Source organism: Rhinolophus sinicus, linkage group LG07 (assembly GCF_036562045.2).
Source record: "Rhinolophus sinicus isolate RSC01 linkage group LG07, ASM3656204v1, whole genome shotgun sequence".
Lineage (NCBI taxonomy): Eukaryota > Metazoa > Chordata > Mammalia > Chiroptera > Rhinolophidae > Rhinolophus > Rhinolophus sinicus.
The window spans coordinates 66,767,769-66,793,403 of NC_133757.1; the positions used below are offsets into that span (position 1 = coordinate 66,767,769).

The 25,635-nt window shown below is 38.4% G+C and overlaps 1 protein-coding gene across 5 annotated transcripts in view; it reads right to left on the reverse strand.

Annotated features, from left to right (window-relative positions):
* The window catches only part of CSGALNACT2 (chondroitin sulfate N-acetylgalactosaminyltransferase 2), a 47,544-nt gene that overhangs the window by 18,603 nt on the left and 3,306 nt on the right, over positions 1-25,635 (reverse strand). For 2 of the 5 annotated variants that reach the window (XM_019719105.2, XM_019719106.2), the window contains exons 2-6: positions 16,240-17,176; positions 13,596-13,812; positions 12,140-12,241; positions 8,769-8,947; positions 6,763-6,857 (exon numbers count right to left, since the gene is read on the reverse strand). In XM_019719105.2, the coding sequence (XP_019574664.2) occupies positions 6,763-6,857; positions 8,769-8,947; positions 12,140-12,241; positions 13,596-13,812; positions 16,240-16,900 (1,254 nt within the window). In that variant the 5' untranslated portion in view covers positions 16,901-17,176. Of the gene's footprint in view, positions 1-6,762; positions 6,858-8,768; positions 8,948-12,139; positions 12,242-13,595; positions 13,813-16,239; positions 17,177-25,635 lie in introns of those variants that run through there. The other 3 variants (XM_074337322.1, XM_074337323.1, XM_019719107.2) reach the window with 3 other exon arrangements.

Here is a 25,635-nt window from a genome sequence, read left to right on the forward strand (position 1 = left end):
GGATGGTGGATGAGACACTAGAGTCAGGACGAGAGGTGCCCACAGTGTAGACCAGCAAACACTTCCTGTAAAGACTCGGTAGGAATATTTTAGGCTCTGCGGAACAGTCTGCTGCGACCACTCAAGCCTGCCTCTGTAGTGTGAAAGCAGTCCCCGACAGGAAGTAATCAAATGAGCATGCGTGTTCCCATAAACTTCACTTATCAGCACTGACTTCTGTGTTTTATGTAATTTTCACATGCCATGAAATATCCTTTTAAACAATATTTTTTCAGCCATTCATAACTCATGGGTCATACAGACATAGGCAGCATGACAAATGTAGGCCACACTCTGCTGACCCCTGGCCTCGAGGGTCCCCAGGGCCACATCACAGAGAACCGTGTGTGCCTGGTCACATGGTTTGGGTTTCATCCTAAGGGGAATTCTCTGAAGAGTCATGACAGAAGTAATAATGTGATCAGATGACGTTTTCGGAAGATCACTCCAGCTGGAGTATAGAGAAGAGTTGGCAAGAACAGAGGCAGGGAGGCTGGTCAAGAGGGAACAGTTATAATCTGGGAAGCTGGTGGTGTACACTATCGTGGTATGCACAGAAAGAAAAATCTGGGTGGATGTAAACAGGATTTAGGACACAGAATTGACAGAAGTCAGCAAGTAACTGAACGGGCAGGAGAGGGGGGCGAGAGGGAAGGATCAACCAAGGATGAGGGCAGGCTGCCGTCCTAAGCAGTGGGCATGTGACGGTGCCACCCCCAAGGGTAGGGGCACATGAACAGGGCCAGCCCAGAAGGAACGATGTGGAGCAGGTTTCTGGACATAATGAATCTGCGTGATGTGCGGGGCAGCCACATGGCAACTCCTGCAGACAGCAGGGATACAAGGAAAATGGAGGTCTGCAGAGGACGCAGTTTTGAGAAGAGTGGGGACAGTCTGAAAAGCTGCCGTGAGGAATGAGAGACCCGAGTGGAAAACAGAATGCACCAGGCAGCACAGAGGATTTAGCTCAAGCTGGAGCTAACACATGAGGTACACATTTTATTTTTTTATTTTTATTTTTTTCCAAGGAGGGCTACTTCCCATTCTAGAATGTAAAGCTCCTGGAAGGCAGGACTTTTTGTTATTTCAATCACTGCTATATCTGCAGCACCTAGAACAATGCCAGGCACATGGGAGGTTTTCAATAAATATTTGTTCAATGAATAAATAAATAAATGTATAGAGGCATAATTTTTATGGCAAAACAAAGACTAAACTCTAATGTTCTTGTCTCCTTAGTCAAAATATAACCCTGGTGCAAAGTATTAAAACAAAACACCCACTTTGACATTTCTGCCCCATGCCAATTCTGATCTCACAAATAATATGACTGTTTATAATTCAGTTTCTTTAAAAACTCTTCAAGCATTATCAGACTTGGGGAAAGGAGTCATTGGTTTTGACTTTTACAGCAATACATTTCCACTGAAGAAAGTAGACAGAAACTCAAATCATGCACAATCCCTGACTGCTAATATTTTACTGCCTTTTTGCATGCCTTTTTCCCAAGCATGTGGGGTGCAGCGATCGCCAACACTGGCCCTCATGCACTGCTAGGATCCTACTGGCATCCTGGCATCTTTCCTTGATATTTGATAAACAACACCCACACCTACTCACGTTCAACCCCACCTCTCTTCCTGCCATTCCTGTCTTTCCCTCAGTCGCTACATCTCTGTCAACTCCATCTTCAGATCATACCCAAACCTTCCTCCACAACTGCCACCCTCACCCAAGCCAGTAACCTCTTCTGGTCTGCAAAAGCCTGACTGGCTACTTGCAGCTGGAGCCACACAACTGTTTCCCCACAGAACCAAAACCCTCCCAAGGCTGTCTGTCACACTTAGCTCAAAATTCAAACTCCTTGTCTGGGAGTAACACGCTTTCCAGGACCTGGCCCAGCTCTGTGCCGCTCGCCCACTGGGCGCCAGCCCCCTTAGGAAACCCTGCTCCTACGGCCTGGAACCACCTTCCCTTGATCACTATGTAGCAATTTCCTTCCTGTTGTCCAGATGGTCCCTCCGACAGCCGCACCTCAGAAAGGCCTTTCTGACCAACACACCACGGAAACCATCTAATCACTCTCCACCACTCAGCCTGATTGAATGACCTGCGTGGCGTTTGTTAATTGGTTTTATTTTCTGTCTCTTCCTACCAGAATAAAGATTCTTGTGCACAATAACCATGCCTACATGGTTCTAGGTGTTGGAGCTCCAGTGGAACAGTGGCTGGCATAGAAGGGACCCTCACTATTTGGAGAATTACTGTTGTCAGTATCATGTGTATTGCTATTCTCCGGCTCTGATGATCTCCTCAGGAGAGAGATGGACCTGTCTGAACACTCCTGACCCAGGACCTGTCTGCACCCCAACCACTGGAAGGGATGGATAAGCCCTCAGCCTGCCAGCCTCACGTGCATGGCTGTTTTTAAACACAGCAATTTCACAGCAGGAAAAACAACAACAACAACATTGCACTGCTCTTTTATCCTTAATAAGGTTGTCTATTTAAATTTTTATTGTGAATTATTACCAACTAGCCTTTACCCATTTTTTCTATTGGTGTATTTCCTATTTACTTTCAATATATCTTTAAATATTACGTGAGGAGACTGAAGCTTAGAAAAGTTAAGTAACTTGCAAAGGTTACAAAGTGGTGAGACTAGAACTTGAAGTAGAAGCACTTTTTTTTTTGTACAACATATAGGATGAATCCACATGTAAATCGTCCTTGCCCCATATCCCCCCAAACCAGACAACAATATTAGCATGCTTTTATATTCCTTTTCACCTTCGCATCTTGACAATTTTTGTTTATCAAATAATTTTCTTCTAAATAACCTTTATATTTTAGAATAATTTTAAATTTACAGAAAAGTTGCAAAATAGTGAAGAGAGTTCTCATGTAATTCTCACTTAGTTTTAACTTCCCCTAAATGTTATGATCTTACCTTGCTGTGGTACATTTGTCAAAACGAAAAAACGAACACTGACTGGCACTGACTTTAGTTACTATGAACTAAAGGCCAGGTTTGATTTGATCCCACCAGCTTGTCCTTTCCTGTCCTCCTCTGTTCCAGGTTCCAGTACAAGGCACCTCGCTGCATTTAGCTGGTACATCTCCTCAGCCTCCTGAAAGACCGGCAGTTTCTCAATCTTCCTTGGTTTTGAGGTCTAGACAGTTTTGAGTACTGGTCAGGTATTTTATAGAATGCCCCTCATTTTGGGTTTGTCTGAAGTTTTTTCTTGATTAGGTTGGGGTTATAGGTTTCTGGAAGGAAGACCGCAGAGTTGAAGTGCCCCTACCACATCGTATTGGGGTGCACGACAACCCTGGTGACCGTCACTGATAACCCTCACTCACTTGGTCAAGGGGGTATCTGCCAGTTTTATCCGCTGAAAAGTTCTTTTTTCTCTTTCCATACTCAATTCTTTGGACGTTAGTCATCTAGCTCCACCTTCTGGAAAAGGGAGCATCTATTAAGTTATTTGGAATTCTGTAAGGAAGATTTGTCTCTTCTTCCCTATCTAATCTGTCTTATCAATCTATCTATCCACTCGTTATTTATTATTATTTATCCACTCATTCCTTTATATCACTATGGACCCATGGGTATTTATTTTATGCTCGGGGTTATGATCCAGTAAAGTTATTTATTTTGTTACTCAAATTGTTCCAGTTTTACCACTGGGAGTCCTTTCAGGCTCCTGTGTCTCTCTGACATACACCCATCCTTTTGTCACTTGAGTGCTTCTTTACTTTCTTGGAGCTACAGGACACTTCAGGCTCTTCTACTTCCTATCCCAACACTAAGATCTGGGAGCTGGGTGTGCTTGTTTCTCTTGTGGTGCCTGCTTCTAGGCCCTCTGGGGGGGACACAGTGAGGTAATACATGTATGCATGTACCCTTTGACTTTTTAAATTCCCAACTCCTATTTCTTTTTTATTACATGTCATCAAGAATTATTTAAACAGAAGTTTTACAGCGTTGGTTGTTGTTGACCAGTGTTTTATAGTCTCAGGCCTTCCTCTTTCAATATGTTCATTTCTCATTCTGCTGAACCAGAAAAGTGCTGTGAGAAGTAAACTTTGAGTCCTTCAATGTTTAAAAATGTCTATTTTGCCCTTAAAGAATAGGTCAAATATGTATTCTGGAATCCAAGTTATTTTTCTTTAGAATGTTCAAGGTATTTCCTACTCCTTTATAGACAAGCTAGGTTTTGTTATTTTTGGTAGCTCTGGAAGCCATCAGGACTGTCCCTCAAATGCCAGAACACCTGTCTTGTCAAATGCCAGAACACCTAAGTTCTTTGGAATTTTCTTCCATTTCCTCCTTTCTCTGTTCTCTCCCTTCTGGAACTCCTATTAAACAATTTGGGAACTTCTAGATTAATTCCCCATGTCTCAATTTTTCTGTCATGTCATCTCTTGGTCTTTATGTGCCCAAGTGCCTGTCTTCTAGTTTACAAATTTGTTTCACCAGTGACCATTCTGATATTCAGCCCATTTACTGAATTTTGTATTTTCATAATTTTAAAGTTCTGATCCTTTTTGAGCAATAAGTCTGGTTTTCTCTAATGTCCCTAAAGATATATTTAAAGTTGTTTTCTATCTGTATTCATAATCTCATGTGTTAAATTTTTTATTAAAATTTGGTGCCTTTCTTTCAGCACTGGTTTTCCCCAAGTGTTTGGTTAACCTTCGTTAACTGCTACTCACTTTTAGTTCAGAAATCATGGTTCAAAAGCCCATGGCGTTAACTATGACTGCAGGGGCCTTTCTCCAGTAACAGTGGAGGAGGGGCTGAACCTGGTCTCAGCAGAATGTGCCTGGCAGCTATCTCGTAGTCTGGGGCTCCCTCTCCACCTTACAGCTCATTATTCCCAGGCCCCGAACCTGCCCTTCTGGTTCCAGGGCCACACATGCTGCCTCAGCATGCAGGCCAATCTCTGCAATGCCTGCTGCTCAGCACACACTCCCAGAGAGGCACACACACTCCACTGCTCTGTCTTCTGTGAGCTCGGAGGATGCACAGCAGCCCAAGTGTCGGTATCCCCTGAACATGTTCCAGGCGGTTCTCTCCTCCATCAATCCCATACCAACTACTGCCATCATACAGAAATTTCTCAAAATTTAGATCTATTAATGGCACCTCTCATTTTCTAATATTATATATGCCTTTCACTTCTCTCACTTTCCAATACTAATATGACTTTTTCGCCATAATTCATTTTTACAAAGTTTTCAGGGTGTCAGATAAGGCAGATATGGGTGCTTTGTTTGCCATGTGATCCCATTTGTATCTATATTCCTAAATAATACTAGCCTACAGATAAGGCAGAGGTGTGATGTACGTGTGCGCGTGTATGTGCCTATGTGTGTGTGCGTGCATGTGTTCATGTGTGTGCACGTGTGGGTGTGTGTGCATGTGCACACGTATTTGTGCATGTGCATGTGTATGCTTCGCCAGGGGTTGGTATGAAGATAATGCTGGCCTCATAAAATGTATTAAGTAGATCATATGGTACTAATATTACCTGTTCTTAGAAAATTTGAAAAAGCTCACCAGTAGCACATTAGATCTATGTACTTGCAGGGTAATTTTCTGATAACTGTTCCAACTTTTTAAGCAGCAATTAGTCTCTTCAGAGCTTCCATCTCTTTTATTTATAAATACTAACATGAGCTTTTATAAAATACTAACATGAACTTAGCTCGTGTTAATGGTTTATAAATCCTCAAATCTTTCATTTTATTTAGAACTTTTAAAACTTACCACATAAAACTGATTTCTCTCAATGTTTTCTTATTTTAATTTCCAATGTTTTCCTTTTTACCCCAAGTCTACCTACTCTGTGATTAAAAATTTTTTTTCCACAAAAAGAATAACCTCCTATATTTGTCAAACTATTACTTTTGGTTCATTGATTTCTGTCTTTATCTTTATTTTTTTCCCCTGAGTCATTTTTTAAAAAATATCTTAAATTGACTTCTTAGTTCATTTGTTTCTACTTTTTTTTAATGTTAACAATAAAAAATTAGGCTAAATGCCCAACATAGTATCCCAACACAGTATCCTGTACTGGATCCTGGAACAGAAAAGGGACATTAGTAGAAAAACTGGTGAAATCCTAAAACATTCCACAGTGTAGTTAGCAGTAACTTACCAATATTAATTTCTGAATTTTGACAAATGTACCGTGGTTACATAAGATGCTAGCATTAGGGGACACTGTTAACATTAGGGGAAAGTCTAAGAACACCCTATACTCTCTAACTTTTCTGTAAATCTAAATGATTCTAACAAAGTAAATTATTTAAAATTTCTGACATGTGACATTCCCATGCCATGACTTTCTAAGTAACTTTCTATAGTATGCTATTCCTTCTTATTGAGTAGTTTTAATTTCTAGTTAATAAGGATTTTAAAATTAAATTTATTTTTATTATTACTATAAATACGTTGGCAGAAATAACTGTACAATTTTCACATTCTGGAACATGAAGTTTTTCTCTGTGGCCTAAACTTTTCTTTTTCCCTCCAGAATGACACTTAATTCTAAAACAATAAATGTGAAAGCATTTTAGCAGGGGTTAGAGACTATGAAAATGTGTTTGTAATAAATACAGTTTTTAATCGAAATGTTGTTTTCTACTTGAGAAACGAGCATAATGGAACCTGCAGGGATCCTTGTGGCCTTTCCCCAACATAGTGTGTCTTACCAGCTGCTGCTCCACAGGAGGGGGCACATCCTGACTGGCATAAACAATGGCAGGGTTGTAAAGACTGAACACCACAGGGTAAAACACCTTTTTACCTATAAATAAAAATATACATTTAGATCACACAAAGAAGTCATAAAATGAAGGACTGATTTGTATTACAATATCCATTAATATTTTGTTAAAGTCTTCCTTTGATCCCATATGATTTTACTTTATCAATATTTTTTTTTATCAATATTCAGGCTACTAAACACCCTACTGATTTGATGAACATGATGATTTTATAATGTATCAGTAGTGAAGCTAAAAAACTATAACCTTGCAAAAGAACAGAGAAAAAAAAAAGACTAAAGAGTGCTCCACACGTTTATTCCCTATACTTTGGGAAGATGCACAAAGGTATTTTCTCAGCTGTTTATTAGGTGAGCCATTTATTTACTCTTTATTTCATCTAATTACAGTAGTAGATATAGGTTAACCTCTGGTAATCACCAAGAAACTTAGAAACTTATGCTAAATCCACCCTTCAAAATGAACCAAAGAAATACTAAATCCAAAGAATACTGTACAATGAATAGATACATAGAAAATAATGAAGTATAGAACTGCAGATAGATTTGAACAAGATAGATTTGAACAAGATTTGGACAAGTTGGAAAGAATTAAAAATACCTGATGCAAAGCCCTTGCAATAGCTCTGGAGGGACCTTAGAGGCTGGCTAACCACCCACCTCCCCTCAACAGAGAGCCCGTGCTAGGGCTGGCCTCTATCACACGTGATAATATGAAGTGCTCAGTGACGGCCAAGGACCTTGTGAATAAGCTGGTGGCCTGTTTATTACAAGACTCCTAGCACATGCTCTGCTCAACTTCCTCACAACCCACTCAAGAATGGGGAGCTCTGTTCCCAAGAGAAAAATCTATTTCTGGATATAAAAATATTTTTTTTGATATTGAGCAAATATGTCTCCTCCAACTTTCATATTTTGAACCTCATGCTGTCTGACGTAACAAAAGTAAACCTAACCATTATTTACTCACTAGGCTCTCAGAGAGTTCCTGACAATTATCACACCAAAGTGATTAATAAGAAGGTAATATCTGTATGATATAAATAGTTCTATATAAAAAACACTACCAGATTTTTTAATACAGAAAACTTTTTCACATTTAAAGATTTGATTTATAAAAATATCATTTGCTCATACATTTTCAAAAAACATCTATAACATAAAGCAAAATACAGGAAATCATTCCAAAATGCACAATACGGAAATGGGCACTGTAGCTACCTACCCTGTTTCCCCGAAAATAAGACCTAGCTGGACAATCATCTCTAATGTATCTTTTGGAGCAAAAATTAATATAAGACCCGGTCTTACATTATATTACATTATACAAGACCGGGTCTTATATTTTAGTAAAATCAGACTGGGTCTTATAGTAATTTTTGCTCCAAAAGACGCATTAGAGTTGATTGTCCAGCTAGGTCTTGTTTTTGGGGAAACACGGTAGACCTCAATACTCATGGCGCCATTGCCTAGGGCAGAGTGCTCCTGACCCACACATCTCCACAGGTCGGTTTAGACTTTTTCTGACAAGTGCTGCTTCCTCCTTGTTAATTTCAAGACTTTTTTTATTTCTCTGCATTTGTTTATTGGATTCAAATGTCGACACTGGAATTTGGCCATAAGAGAACAAGAGTTATGAACTTCAGAGCGACAAAGTTTCATTTTTCTATTTAATATTCCAGTTAATTATGCCACAAATATAACTTTATTTTATTTTTTTATTAAAAATTTTTTATTAGTTTCAAGTGTACAAAACAATGTAATAGTTAGACATTTATCATTTGTAACCCTCACACAGTGATAAACCCTCTCCCCCCATCTACTGCCGCACCCAATATAACTTGAAAAAAACACAGTTAACTTGATTCAAAATATGGGATGTGCCGACATTGTTCTAAATTCTACACTCAGCTCACCTAACATTTTACACACCTGGCTCAGCATTTAACCGGCAGCTGTTAAGGAAGTCGGCTGAGAAATATATATCAACATCACAGAAAAACATCAAGACCTCTCCGCTGTCCCAGGCTCGTGCACCCACATTTAGTCCTCGTCCACGATTAAATTCTTCATTCAGTGAGATTAAGGTGTAATTGTGAAAATTAGATGCACTATGAGAAAAACACATCAACAAATTTTAAGTCCCACTTAAAGTCTAACGACTCCCTCCCTTCCACACAACTTACAAATACACTTTACACTTCTGATACTTTATTATGTTGCCTCTACATTCATACAGGGGAAGGAACTCATCGGCTTCATGTACACGATCGTCATCAAAGGCAGACAGTCACTACATGTCCACAGCTGTGGCAACGTGGTGGCAGTGAGACGGTTAGTAAGTGTTAAGGAGGGGCCACTGCACCTCAGGGCCCTAAGAGTCTACTGTGAAAGGAAGAAATCCACACATGGAAAAACATGTGTGTCTGTAATGTCTGGTAAGAGCTAATGCATTCCACATGAACAAAACATACTCAGTGTTCTCCTATTGAGTTGTTCAGCTTTTTGCTCAAATGTTCTCTTATCAGAGGGATCCCCTCATACCACAACCCCTCTCTCCTCAATCTCCATCTGCTTTCCTCACCAGATATGTTTGAGTGTCTCCCCGCACTGGAATGTAAGTTCCACAAGAGCAGGGATTCTGTTTTGTGCATGACTATGGACACAGCACCACTCATAGAACAGAAGTTCAATAAATATTTGCTGAATGAATGAATAAACAGCAGTTCTGGGGAAAAAGACTGCTTTTGTCTGGAGTAGTTAGAGAAGATGTTAGAATTGGAATTGAAATTTTGCCTTGGTTAAAATCCTGAATTCAGTGGTGACTGTAAAGGCCATGACAATTAATTATCCTCAAAAGCCAAGAGGTGAGAAACTACAAAGCATTTCAGAGATCAAGCATCAGACAAATCAGATTGGCACAGAGGGATCCTCGAAGACCAAAAAAGGGTCAGACGAGGAGGACCCTCCCTGAGGAGTTAGAGAACTTAGTCAGTGTCCTAAAGACAAGGAGGAGTCGGTTTCCCGCCAGGAGCCAGGGCAGTGATTCTCACAGTGAAGTCGCCCCATCCAGAGCATCAGCTTCCCAGGAATGTGTGAGAAATGCAAATTCTCAGGGCCTACCCCAGACTCCTATCAGATGCTGGGGAGAGCTGAGCATGTGTGTCTGAAGAAGCTCCCAGGTGATCCTGATATTAAAGTTGGAGAACTCCTGTACTAGGGCATAGCTGGGTCAAAAGGGAACATTCTAGGAAGATTACTTTTACAGTGATACAGGATGGGAAATGGAGACATGGAAGCACAGGTTCAAATAGTGGATAAACTGCACTCCAAGTTCCGAGTGCCCCTACGCCCTTTCTTGTGGGATACAAAGCTCTCCCTTCTTTGGGGGAAACTGCTGATCACTATCTCATGCTCCAGCACAAAATGGAGGAATTAATCATCGAATACGCTAACCACAGTCATTTCCTAGGGGTGGGGACTACTCAAGGTGGGCCAATCACAATACCCCCACCTGGACACTGACTGGCTCAAGAGGGAGCAAAAGTTGTTCCTTGGGCATGACTCAGCTGGATCTGGGAGAGAGCTCTTTCCTCTCTGATGTCAAGGCTGAGAAGATGTGAGCCCAGAGCTGCCAACAGCCATATACCTCACATATGGAAGAAGCCTATCTGCGACAGGAGAATGAAGTCCAGATGCAGAGAAAAACGGACAAGAAGGCAACAAGAGAGTTTTGATGCTACTCCGGTCTTTGCTTCCAGTCCCTAAGAGATCAAAGCTGTTTTGGTTTTCTTCCCCAGATTTGATTGTAATAATCCCTTTAGTTTTGCGAGTTATTCAAGATTCTTCAATAACTCTCTCATTTTCCTTGAGCAAGCTCAAGAGGTTTCCACCATTTGCCACAGAGGAGTCCTGATTAATGCAGGGATGACTTCAGGAATAATAATATAAGCTTGGCACTTAGCAGGTGACCTGCAAATGGTAAGGAGTGAAGAGAAGAAGGAAAGTAAAGGAGGGAGGGGGAAGCGGGGTGGTGGCAGCAGCGAGGAAAGGACAGAGTGGAGGTCCTGTGCAGTAAGCAGGAACTGACTGCTCAGAGGTGGAGAATGAGTGAAAGGTGCTGGCTGTCAGCCTGGATCATGAGGATGGTCCTTCTGAATTGGGAGAGGGCCATCAGGAGGAGCAGCCAGCATAAGGGACAAGGCGACTTTTATGTTTACACATCAGTGCTGGGAGAGAGCCCCCTCGGGGTGGGGACTACAAGTCCTTCTCCTGTACCCCATCCTGTCCAACCATCCAGTCAGACCCCCTCCCCCTGCCCAAGCAGTGCACTGGGAACATGGCTGGTGGGACTCGGTGAATGTTAGTTGAATGACTCAAGAAGAATGGAGAGTCCAGCCAAATCTGGACTCCCGGGGAACGGCCACAACTAGCAGAAAGGCAAACCAGCAAGTAAAGGATATAGAACTGGTGTGGTTAGAAAAGACAATCTACCTAATGCCTTACATTAGAACATACTTACATTTATAACTACTTACATTTTACAAACATCAGAGGGACGTGTCACAAAGGTAGCACCTGTCAGATGCCCAATGTAAAAAGGCAATAAAAAAGGATGCAGAGAAAAGGCTGAATTTGGCATTTAGGTCATAACTTAGAGATGAAATTGCTGAGATGCTGTAGAATTAATGACGGAGTATTAAGGAATTACTAATTCACTCATTCAAACCTCTGAGAATCTACTATGTGCCAAGTACTACATGAGTTGCATGGTGAGAGAACTACTGTCCTGGGAGGTTTGGCTGTGAAAGGACAGAAACCTACTAGTAGCTACGGGGTTCTATGGAGTCAGGCGGGTGTTTCTTAAGGATAAGGGAAGACCTAAGTATTATTTACAGGGTGAGAAGATGGAACCTGGGGAAAGGGAAGGAAAGAAAGGTGACAAGTAAGAGAAAAACTCAGGAGATGATGTCAAAATGAACGGATTAGATTTAGAAAAAGAGGGGAATGAAGAAGTAATAAATGGAGGCAAATACACAGAGGGGAGTGGACTGCGCAGTGCCAGCACCCTGATCATGGCGGGCCATCCACTAGAAGGCTGAGGGAAGGTGAGTCATTTAGTTAGCTGTACGAGTGAACCTCGGGGGAAATGGGCAACTTCTCGCCACCACTCACATGCTCAGCCAACTTCTAAACAGCGGCTATTCCAAATTAACTCATGAACTCCAAATACCTGACATTCTCACTCTGCTAATGTTATATACTATATACCAAGGACTTCAAGGTGGACAAAGCTCACCAACCTCGTGACAGATTCTAGGATGGACTTGACTTTAGACAGTCCTTCTTGACCAAAATACACCACTGTGAGATGAATCCTCTTGTCCTGATGAATACACACATCCCTAAGAGAATGGAAAAATCAAGTTCATTCAAGAAAATATGAGGCTCTCCTCATTCAGAAAGCAATCACATGAAGCTTTAACAAGAGAATGAACGAGGCACTACTAATTTTAAAAAAATCATGTGAAGTTTTAAGAAAATATTAAAGTGGCAATATTGCTGAATTCTTAAAGGCATCACCAAAAATAAATAACAACATACATGTCTAAATGAGTGCAACCCTTAAAGGGCCAGTGGAAGCAGTTCAACAACGTTGCCAAATTTCAAAACTTTTTGGCAACTTTTTCTCTGGTTGGTATTACCTTCAGAAGCAAATTACAAGCTACTCAGGGAAATAAGCCCATCAGTTCAGAACTAAACAAATAAATATTCATGTTTTGATTCAAGAGTTATTTTGTTTTCAGACTGGCTAGTACCAGAAACTACACCTATCATCAAAGAATAAATATTTGCCACCATTGAGATTACTTACTGAAGGAAATTCCATGCACTAAAAATACGCTTTAGGAAATCAGACCTGAAGTAAGCTATTTTAAACAGGCAGAAGTCATTTGGAAGTATGATTTCTAGATATTCTGCTACAGAAAAGTTAATTAACTTCTAAATCCAACAATTTCAGTATGAGAATAAAAGATTGGGATTACAAACATTACAACTACCACATTAAAGTATTTAAAACATGGCAATTATTATAACAAAAAAGCACAACTTTCCTCAAATATTTATTCTAATATGTAATTGTTAATTCTTTAACACTTCAGCATTTTAAAATACCCAAATTTAATGGGAGAAAAAAAAAAAAATCTTTTACAAATTGTTAGTCTCTGCTTCCCAAGATGGAATAACTTTGTACCAATTTTTAGTTGAATGTTTGTACTTCTAAAATTTATTTCAATTTTAAAGCTCAAATTGTTCTCAAGGTCATTTTCTGGGTAGAGAGCAATGTCCGCTATCTTGATTAGGGAGGTGGCTACATGTGGGTACACACTGGTCCAAAGTCATGAAGCCTGTATCCCTACAATACGTGGATTTTACTGTATGTAAATTATGCCTCAATAACATTATTTTGAAACACTCAACTTGTCCTAACATGAATTTGCATGTAATTATAAAGGTCATCAAATTCAGTTTCTTATAGTTGTCATCCTCAATTTACATCACAGTTCAAACTGTCAATAACACAATATACTACACATACTTTAAGAAAAAAAAGGATATCAAAAATAAAGTCCCCCAAAGCCTATAAAATTATCCTGTAATTCTACGCAATCATACTCAGTGAAGCCAAATTAAGTAGATGTGCTTGAAATGTGATGTTTTCAAGTGCACTGAGCCAAATCACTAACCCCGAGTTACCTGAAGTTCTGCATAAACTGCACAAATGCTTCTGTTCTTTCAGCAAGCGGCACAATGATGTTAATAACTGACCTACTAATGTCAGTCAGCTCGCTCTTCACTTTCAGGAGAGGTCCAAAAGGGCGGAAGAGGGTCACATGTCTGTACTCTGTAAGGTCAGCTTTCTTAAAGAAGAGTTCATACTGTGTGCCCTTATCTCTCTCGGTGCGGTAATAACCTAGAAAGAGCCAGGGACAAAGATGTCTCCATATCAAAATCCACAAATTCAGTGTGAACACTGATTTTACTCAAAAATCAAAAGTATGAAACCAGATTTGTAGGGTTTTCATCTGTTTCTGAAAATATTTATCCCCACTGTACAGTCAGTAACAACTATTTCTTTAAAAGGAAAAGAGATTAAAAAAAGTTCACTGCTCGATCTGTAACATATGCTCCAAATGACAATTATTCCTTTTTACATATGATTTTTTAAATAGTAGAGCCTATTAACACAGTAACCATATGATGAAAATAAAGAACTTACTTCTAGCAGCATTAAATTCCAGACCTGAGAGTCAAAACTTCTATTGCTGGGTTCAGCTCAACAAAAATGAATTGAATGCCTTTGTGTCAGTCACTGGTGGTATAAAGAGGGCTACATGTCCCAGTTTTGAGAGGAAGGGTCAGTTTAGTGAGAGTGACAAAACAATAAAGAAGAACACAGTGATCCACACACGTGCGCACACACTTACACAAACATACACTGAATACAAGGAAGTCAGACAAAGAAAAATCAGTATAGATTTAAACGTGGTGATGTGAGATGCCTTTGGAAGAAAAGCATGGACGTCTACTGGGCAATCTGAGTTTCACATGTGACACTCAGGAGAAAGGTTACATGACAGATGTATGAGTCACCATCAATATGTGGGAATAAAATGGAGAACATGATAGACCTGGTCCCACGCCTCCTGAGGCTTACAGCTGAGCAGGAACTCCCAATCAGAGAGTGGGCAATGCCATACAACAAGCTCTATGGGAGGGGACACAGGGCAGAGGCTGCAAGAGCACACAGGAAGCATTGCTGTCTTAGACTTGCAGGTTGGAGATGCCTTTCTGGAAGAAGTGTCATCTAAGCTGAAGTCTGGAAAGAAAAATAGGAGTTGCTCAGTTGTCAGTAATTATTGTTTTGATGAGGAGAGTGGCACAGTGAAGGAAAAGTGAGGGACAGAGAAAAATCCTGTAAGTGACAGAATCCAAGGAGAGTTATAAGCAGAAGCTATAGGATATAACAAAACTGGCATTGGTTCCTTTCCTTTCAGGCAAATGTGAAGACTTTTTACATGTTACTCAGTTATCTCACTTCCTCTACAGCATTCAATTCTGCCATAAGCTACAAACATATAGAGTGAAAAGACAAAAAGCTGAGCTTGTAGAAAAATTAGAAGAGCTTTGAGAGAAACAACCCATTAAAAATGGCAGGAAGTGACAGCAGAAAAAAGAGGTGGCTACAGAGAGAAGACAGTTGAAATGCCCCAAAAAAGCGCAATGCTCTCCCTGACAGCCTCCGAAAGCCTCCAGGTGTTCTATTACAACACAGCCAGTGATACCCAGGATGAGTCAGGGTCAGCAAAACTCCACGGGGTAGACTGTTTATAGAATCAAGCAAGGAGAACTTTAAAGAAAGATTTATATCTAAAATGATTTTAAGTCTGCAATTAAATATCTAGCAGAGAGTATTAAGATAAAGATGGGTAGGGATCTATAATTATTCCTGTTTATATCAATCAACAAATATCTCAATTTACAGCACTGTGCCTCAACCTTTGAGTCATGTCCCATATTGATATATAAAAGTCCCATGCCCTTTCGGAAGTCTGTATTAGGAAGAGGTTATTTCTTTACTTTTCCAAATGCTGTGTTTCCTCAAAAATAAGACCTAGCCGGACAATCAGCTCTAATGCGTCTTTTGGAGCAAAAATTAATATAAGACCCTATCTTATTTTACTTATAGTAATTTAAGATCGGGTCTTACATAATATAATATAATATAATATAATATAATATAATATAATATAATATAATAATATAATATAATACTGTGTCTTACATTAATTTTGCTCCAAAAGACGCATTAGAGCTGATTGTCTGGCTAGGTCTTATTTTCAGGGAAACAGGGTGAAAGATGTGCTCTTTTAGAACTATGTATGCCTCTTTGATGTTCTGACACATGCTTTTCTCCTCCCTCCAAAATGCAGAATAACCACTAATCTACTAAATCAGGTTTTTTTTCCCCTTTATCAAATGTCTTTCAAATCTTCACACATTTTAAAAAGTATAAAAAAGGAACATCAAGACCAGTTAACAGAGGAATGCGAATATACTCGTATACACATGTAAATACACAAACAGCTCTAAGAACCCTTCAATTTGGGTGGTATTCTTCTGTATAAGCTTAGACTTATTCTATTTCCCTGGTTCTTGTTCTCTACTTCATGATCACATTGTAACTTTTTTCAAAAGGCCACTTCAAATTCTTGGTGGAATGAAGTAGATGAAAACTTAAATGTTTTACTATTGCGGAAAATGACTGACTTACATTACTGGCATACAATAGCATTTGTTATACTAACATAACTATGGACCAACACACGGTTCTCATTACCTTCTATGAAGTCATTTTCATTAAATATCAGTTTCTCTCCAAGGGGACCATCCTCATCTTCCTGTTCATCATCTTCGTCAGGGTTATTAATGACCTCCAAGCCAGCTTCAATAACTTCTACCAATTCATCTCGCTTGTCCTTTCTAACTGGCTTTTCCTCAGGATGGCGAGTGAGACCCATTTCCAACTGGAATACTTTCATTAAGGTAAAACTTTCAAAAGGAATGACCCCATACTCACTAGGTAGTTTGGCTCCTGTGCTAACTTCAGCTTTGTCAATTTGGGAATGAAGAAACTCTAACAGATCACTAGGTGCTTGTTCTTTGTTGCCTCTATAGTCTACGCCATTAGCCCCTACATTCTTTCTCTCTTGCAATGATCGCATCTTCTCACTCATTTCTTGTAATTCTTGTTTTAGTTGGGCAATTTGGCGTTTCAGACTGGTTGCCCTGGTTTGATAATGTTCTTCTTGCTCCTGCAGTAGTGCTTGATAATACTCTTTACCATAATTTTCCCCAATGACCCCAGGAAGAGATGCATTTCCATCGGTCTGTGGGGCACATTCCAGAAGGTACAAAAATAATACCAAACTGCAGAATAAAGCAAGACCCAACAGCAGCCAGTGGGTCCGGGTCTGAAGAATCAGTCCTCTTCTAGGCATTCTTATTACTGTGGACTTGCCTAATGAGATAAGTTCTTTGCTTGTTCATACCTTTAGCAAAAGGTTATCAAAAAATTAAAAACAAAATCAGGATTTCCATAAAAGGTACCAAAATGAATTCTGCTGTAGCTTAAAAAATTTCTTCCTTCAGCAGTCAAGACTACTTGTAGAAATGAGAAATTATGCATACTTCCTGTATTGTCACCATGATATCCAGAATAAAGGAATCTGATCTACAGAATCGGATAAAATTCCATTACATGGGTGGTGACCTTTCTGAAAGAAACAGATCAGAATCAATCAGAATTTTGTTTCCTTATGTACATCAAATTGTTGGCAGCTTCAGTGAACGTAGCTATGTGACCACCACACGCAGAGCACCATGAGAGGTGCTAATACAATTTAGAATATTCAGTAAATTCTGGGAGAGCTGTTAAGAAAAACATCTTACAAAGCACTACAACATCACACATAATACCCTTAACCAGAATGTCTACACATCCATAATCTCCTGAATGAATCAAAGAAACATGTTTATGTTTAGCATATTTTGTGTTAAACATATTCTGTTCTCTTATTCGAAAATTACATTGCTTATAGCTCTTTAGTAACACAATAAATATTTCGATTAACACACCATTTCGCACCTACTGCATATCACCATTTAGGAACTGAATTTCTATAAATTGTTCTTGTTATATTAATAATGGCTTACTAGAGAGAGGTATGTTCTTCCAGTTTATTTAGTTCAAGCATTCTACTTCATTAATTTCTATGGCTCAACTTAGTCATTCTAAGAGCCTTAAAATTAAGTGGAGGGAAAAACAATTTCAAAAGGTCACAGACATCTGGAAAACACATTAAAAACCATTTTTACATCCAAAATCCTCCAGCAGATTATTTGAGTATTGGAACACATAATTTTTTCCACTGTATTACACAGCAACAGATTTCCTCCAAGTCTGGAGAGGTTTAGAATCTATATAAAGGAAAAAACATGAACAATTTAATGTTCATTTATAGGGATAAATTAAAAACCCTATATAAATTTACAAAATTACATGGTACCATTCATACCACAACCAGTTGTGTGAGCTCTTCTGTGTTTCTTTCTAAACTAAGGGTTCTGAACTATAGAATAGAAATGGTTAAGAACTTAGCAGACAGGAGGCAGGGAAGGCCTCTGCCACAGAAAACTTCCATTCTAACCAAGTGTTTGTCTAGAAGGACATGATACTACAATAGGCTTTTACCAGATAGTTTCTACCAGAGCAGCAGAACCTATGGAAGAAAATCACCAAGGAGCATCAGTCCTTGTCATTTTTTTACTGATTAGGAAAGCCTAAAACTAAAAATGTGGAGACATAAGCTTGTATAAATTATTAATAAAATTATACATATTTAACTGTACTATACTCAAACTGTTTTGAAGTGAAACTTGATAATAGAACGAACATATGTAATCCAAGTACCTCTACCTTTTATTAATGTGGTACCTCATATTTTTCTAGACAATATATTTTAAACTGTGAGATATGACCCATTAATGGGTCACTACCAAAGGTTTATTTTTCAATGAAATAGAACAGGAAATAACAGTGTATATCACATATAGTAGTAAGTTTTATGTCACAATTTTATTTATTTATTTATTTATTTATTTATTTGTGGGTTGTGGTCCTAAATCCTGAAAAACATTGGTTTAATTTTTATATGTTTTTCTGCTGTTATACCTTGATTGTAATTGCTCTGTGTAATGTGTCTGCATCATAAATAAGGTTTATGCACAGCACAGATTTAATCCCAAGTAACCTCTAAGCATAAACAGCAGGCAGTTAACTGTTCGGAGGAGAGAATGGAATATACTGTGGAGATGGAAAAAATGAGCTGTTAAAGATATGGAATGCAAAAATCAAAGATCTTAGAGTTAAAAACAAACAAACAAACAAACAGCCTTGGAAACCATCAATTCTTACTGTCAAAACAGACTAAAGAGACTTCCTCTTACAGCTAAGATGGAGTAACAGGAATTAGATTTATTCTCACACTTGAAACAACCAAAAACGAATTAACAAAATCCATGTATATATATATATGAAACAATTTTCGAGATACTGAACATTATTAGGTAATAAAGGACAATGACCCTGGAGAAACAAGAAACAAACAATTGCCCAGCTGACTGGCTCAGTTTCCAGGCCACAGCACAGGGAGCGGAACCCAACAGAGCCCAGAAGACTCTAAGTTGATGGGATGGAACTGGAGCTGACAGTCTGAGGAGACTGAAGTCAAGAATACAATAACTAAAATGAAGAATGCATTAGAAGGAACTGCCAGCAGATTAGATGAAGCAGAGTACTGAATTGGCGATTTGGAAGACAAAGTAGTACAAAACACCCAATCAGAACAGCAAAAAGGAAAAAGAATCCAAAATAACGAGTATAGTTTAAGAGACCTCTGGGACAACGTCCAGTGTAATAACATTTGCAGCATAGGGGTACCAGAATGAAAAGAGAGGGCAACCGGTTGGCTCAGTGGTTAGAGTGCAGTGCTCATAACACCAAGGTTGCCAGTAAGATTCCCACATGGGCCAGTGAGCTGCGCCCTCCAGAACTAGATTGAAGACAAGGACTTGACTTGGAACTGAGCTGCGCCCCCCACAACTAGATTGAAAATGATTTGACATGGAGCTGATGTCTTGAGGAAACAGTGTTCCCCCATATTCCCCAATAAGAATTAAAAAAAAAAAAAAAAAAAGATACAACAGAAGAAGAGAGAATGCAAGGCATTCAAAACCTATTTGAAGAAATAATGACAGAAAAATGTCCTAACCTGGTGAAGGAAACAGATATACAAGCCCAGGAAGCACAGAAAGTCCCAAACAAGATGAACCCAGATAGGCCCACACCAAGACACATTATAATTAAAATGGCAAAGGTTAAATACAAAGAGAGAATGCTAAAAGCAGCAAGATAAAGGCAACTAGTACCATGTTTCCCCCCAAATAAGACCTATCCGGACCATCAGCTCAAATACGTCTTTTGGAGCAAAAATTAATATAAGACCTGGTCTTATATAAGACAAGATATTATATTTAAGATATTATATTATATAAGACCGGGTCTTATACTATGTTATATTATATAAGACCCGGTATTATATTATATTATACCCAGTCTTATATTAAAATAAGACCGGGTCTTATATTAAATTTTGCTCCAAAAGATGCATTAGAGCTGATGGTCCGGCTAGGTCTTATTTTTGGGGAAACACGGTAATTTATAAAGGAGTGCCCATAAAACTATCAGCTGATTTATCAACAGAAACTTTGCAGTCAAGAAGGGATTAGCATGTAATATTCAAAGTGATGAAAAGCAAGGACCTACAACCAAGATAAATAGCTTCCCAGATAAGAAAAAAGCTAAAGGAGTTCATCACCACCAAACCAGCATTACAAGGAATATTAGAGGGACTTCTTTAAGACAGGAAAAAAAAATCAAAATAATAAAATGGCAATAACTACATATTTATCAACAATTACTTTAGAGGGTAAAGGGGGTCAAATATATGGTGACGGAAGGAGAACTGACTTTGGATGGTGAGCACATAATGTGATATATATTTATAGATGGTGTATTGTAGAATTGTACACTTGAAACCTACGTAATTTTACTAACCACTGTCACCCAAATAAATTTAATTAAAAAAAACATTACTTTAAATGTAAATGGATTAAATGTGCCAATCAAAAGACATAGGAAGGGGGCCGGCCCAGTGGCTCAGGTGGTGGGAGCTCCCTGCTCCTAACGCTGAAGGCTGCAGGTTCAATTCCCACATGGGCCAGTGCACTCTCAACCACAAGGTTGCCGGTTCGATTCCTCGACTCCTGCAAGGGATGGTGGGCTCAGCCCCCTGCAACTAAGATTGAACACGGCACCTTGAGCTGAGCTGCCGCTGAGCTCCCGGATGGCTCAGCTGGTTGAAGCACATCCTCTCAACCACAAAGGCTGCTGGTTAGACTCCCGTAAGGGATGGTGGGCTGCAACTAACAATGGCAACTGGACCTGGAGCTGAATTGCGCCCTCCACAACTACGATTGAAAGCACAACAACTTGACTTGGAAAAAATCCTGGAAGTACACTGTTCCTCTTCCCCCAAAAAACACACACACAAAAAACCCAAAATCAAAACAAAAGACATAGGAGGGCTGAATGGATAAGAAACAAAACTTATATATGCTGCCTGCAAGAGACTCACTTCAGATCGAAAGATACACACAGACTGAAAGGGATGGAAAAAGTTATGTCATCAAAATGGAAACAACAACAAAAAGCTGGGGAGCAATACTAATATCAGACAAACTAGACTTTAAAACAAAGGCTATAACAAGAGAGAAAAAAGGACCCAGTAATCCCACATCAGGGTATTTATCTAAAGAAACCCGAATACTACTTCAAAGGAACATGTGCATCTATATGTTCACTGCAGCATTGTTTACAATGGCCAAGATGTGGAGGCAGCTCTGGTGTCCATAAATGGAAGAACGGATAAAGAGGAGGTGTACATATATACAATGGAATATTGCTTGGCGAGGGAAGGGAATGGGTTCTTGCCATCTGTGGCGACCTGGGTGGGCCTGGAGGGGATGGACCTGGAGGGTATTGTGCTGAGTGGAGTATGTCAGTGAAAGACAGATGCAATGTTATTTCCCTTGTATGTGGAATCTAAAGAACAAAACAAACAAACAAAACAGACACAAACTCACAGATACAGAGAATATTTTGATGGTTGCCAGATGGGAGAGGTGTTAAGAGGATGGGTGAAAGAGGGGAAGGGATTACGAAGTACAAATTGGTTGTTACCCAGTAGTCATGGATATTTAGGATACAGCATAAGGAATATAGTCAATGATACTGCAATAACTATGTATGGTGTTGGGTATTGGATATGCTGGTGTGATAGATGGGAGACGGTGAAAAAGGTGAAGGGATTAAGAAGTACAAATTGGTAGTTACAAAATAGTCATGGCGATGTAAAGCAAAGCATAGGGAATATAATCAATGTTATGGTAATAATGATATATAGTGCTAGGTGGGTTCTAGACTAGTCAGGATCATGTCTTAAATTATACAAATGTCTAACCACTATGCTACACACCTGAAATTAATATAAAATGATACTGAATGTCAACTATAATTGAAAAATTAAAAAAGGGGGGGGAAGGTGAAGGACATTAAGTGGTCCAAATTTCCAGGTATAAAACAATTAAGTCACGGGATGTAATATACAGCATGGGGAATATAGTCAATAATATTGTGATAGCATGCTTTGGTGTCAGATGGTTGATGGACTTATGGTGATCACTTTTTTAGGATACAAATGTACAACTGAAACTGATATAATGTTGTATGTTAGCTATATTTTTTAATAAAAATCTTAAAATAATTATTACAACTCAATATTAAAAAGATAAGTAACCCAATGGGCAAAAGATCTGAATAGATATTTCTCTAAGAAAATACAAGAATGGCCTATAAGCATATGTAAAGATGCTCAATATCATCAGCCAACAGGGAAATGCAAATCAAAACCCAATGAAATACCATTCTAAATCCACTAGGATGTAATTCAAAATGAATCACAGATCAAAATGTAAAACCTAAAACCATAAAACTAGAAGAAAGCAGAGAAGAAAATCTCTGTGACCTTGAGTTAGGCAAACATTTCTTTGATATAACACTAACAGTATAGCTGATAAACCGGACTTCATCAGAATTAGTAAACTGTGCTCTTTGAAAGACACTGTTCAGAGTAGGAAAAGAAAAGTCACAGACCTGCAGAAAATATGTACAAAGCATATATCTGATAAAGGACTTGTATTCAGAATATATTTTTAAAAACTATCAAAATACAATAAAACAAACACAACTTAATTAAAAACTGGCAAAAGATTTAAACAAACACTTCAAATAAGGACATGAAAAAATGCTCAATATTGTTAGTCATTAGGGAAATGCAAACTCAAACCACTGCTATAAATGAGATACCACTATACAGAATGGCTAATTTTAGAATGGCTAAAATTAAACACTGATGTGTTGCTGATAATGCCGAGGAACTAGAACTTTCATAAACTGCTGGTAGGAATGTAAAATATTTTCGCAGTTTCTTAACAACTTAAACAGAAACTTACCACATGATCAAGCCCTTCCATTCCCAGATAATTATCCAAGAGAAATGAAAGCATATGTCCATACAAGGACTTGTACACAAATGTTCAGAGCAGCTTTATATGTAAAACCAAAAACTAGGAACAACTCAAATATCCCTCAATAGATGAATGGATCAAAAAACCACACAATGAAATACTGCTCAGCAATAAAAAGGAATAAACTACTAATACATGGGTGAATCTCAATAATTACTCTGAGTGACAGAAGCTCAGAGTAATACTGTATGATTCCAATTTTATAAAATTCTAGAAAATGTAAGGTAGCAACAGAAAGCAGATTGAGTCAGTGGTTACCTGGGGTGGGGAGTGTGGGGAGGTGGGAGGGCATAAGAGGTGGTATCAGGAAATAATTATAAAAGGGCACAAAGAAACTTTTGAGGGTGATGGATATGTCCATCATTTTTTACTGTGGTGGTGATTTCACAGATGTATACATATGTGCAAATAATCAAATGGTATACTTTAAATAAATACGTAGTTTATTGCATGACAATTACACCTCAATGAAGCTGTTGTGTTTTTTTTTCTTAAATCAGATCTAGTTCTAGTAGTAGTGCTAAAGAGGCATTTGTAAGAAAATTCCAGTTTGTTCATTAAGAAAACAAGGGTAAAGATTTGTTGACTACCAGTTTGGATTTAAAAACAAAACTAAACCTCGCCCTCCCTCTCCCTCAAAAGTAGAATCATATTATTCTGAAGGTCTTGTTACATCTTTTCTATTTGCCTTGTGATTTTGAGACAACATAAGAGTGTTAAACATAGTTCATTCTACAGCACTGATTCCTACATACTATGACCTTCAGGCACTTTCTACCCCATCTTTTGATTCTACAATCTATGGTCATATACATATTTCATACGTCATTTGCAGGATACTTACACTGCAGTGCACCAAACTTCTGCAATGAGTAACCTACTGCTTTCTACAAAATGCAAACAATCCATTTGGATATATGGATTTTTAAAGTTCTATTCTGCATAATCTTCCTAAATATTCTATATGGAATAATTATTAAAGTTTTCAAAAATTAAATTTACAGTTTTGAGTTCACTTTTTACACAACAAAATTAGTCACAAAATTATTTGGAAAACATGATCGCTGTCAGAAAACTAAAACTAAAATATTGTGAAGTATAAATATTTGTGAGCGAGGGAATTAGAACTTTTTACTTCTTGAACAATTGATAAGTATTAAAAATGATACAAGGATTCTTCAACATGTCATTGAATCGATGTTTTGTAAGTATTTAGAAAGAAAAGTACTGATCACCAGAAGACAGCACCTCATTTTGTGTCAGGCACTAACTTGAAATGCCCAATTTGTCATAAGCAAAAGTCCTGTATATACAGAGGTCTGTTGTTTTTTAACCAGGGATGAGCAAACATTTTCAGTAACAGTCAGACGGTAAACATCACAAGCTAGGTCTTGTAACACAATAGCAGCCACAGATGATGTGTAAATAAATGAGCATAGCTATGTTCCAACAGGCAGTGAAATTTGGACTTCATATAATTTTCATGTCACAAAGTATTCTTTTTTTCCAAGCACTTAAAAATGTAAAAACTACTCTTAGGTCACAGGTCATACTAATACAGGGGGCCAGCCAAATTTGGCGACGTGCTCTAAATCCTTACATTTTTTTTTAAACTTCCCCAATTTTCCATATTTCTAAAATTCCACAAAATAAATATGTGTGATTAAAAGGTTAAACATGACCTGAGGGCATACAGTGAAACCTCTCCCTTCTATCCCAGAGGCCCATTTCCCCTCTCTAGTTTTTGTGTATCCTTCCAAATCTATTGCCACTATTAAATATTTCAGCATAAATAGCCTTATATATACATGACTTCCCACATGTTAATTCATCTGTAGGATAAATCCCTGGAAATGGAACTGCTGGATTACATTTCCTTAAAGAATTTATTCCAACATTTAATTGGTCGGTATCTGTAGCTTCTCCCTTGCTCAGAATAAGCCTTCCAACATGCCTTTACCCATTTCCCACCTTCCCAAACTACTTTAAAATCATGGTAAGTATTTGTTACAAATTTTAGACTTTAAAACCATACCTACTCTGTTTTATGAACCCTTCCTTAGCACTACATTATATTCTCAGCTAGTTATCAATACTTTGGAGTTGAAGGTTTACTGCTTTCTTCGATCACTGGTTCTTGAACGCCACATCTATTTTCCTTGGATTAATTTTTCATTTGATACAGTACATCTGGGGGTATTCCTAGTGGTCATGGGTGAAAATGACTTTCTTTTGCTTCCGCTTTGAATGACAGTTTGGTTAGGGATAAGATTCTGAGTTCAAAATATGTCCCATGAGTACTTTTTAGTTAATTGACTGCTCCACTGTCATCTAACATTCTATGTCCAGGTTAGAAGTCTAACTGCAAGTCTGATTTTTCACCCCTTTAGAGGTAACCAAATGCTCCTCTTTAGAAGCTTATGAGATTTTATATTTATATGTGAAGTTCACAAATTTCATCAGAATG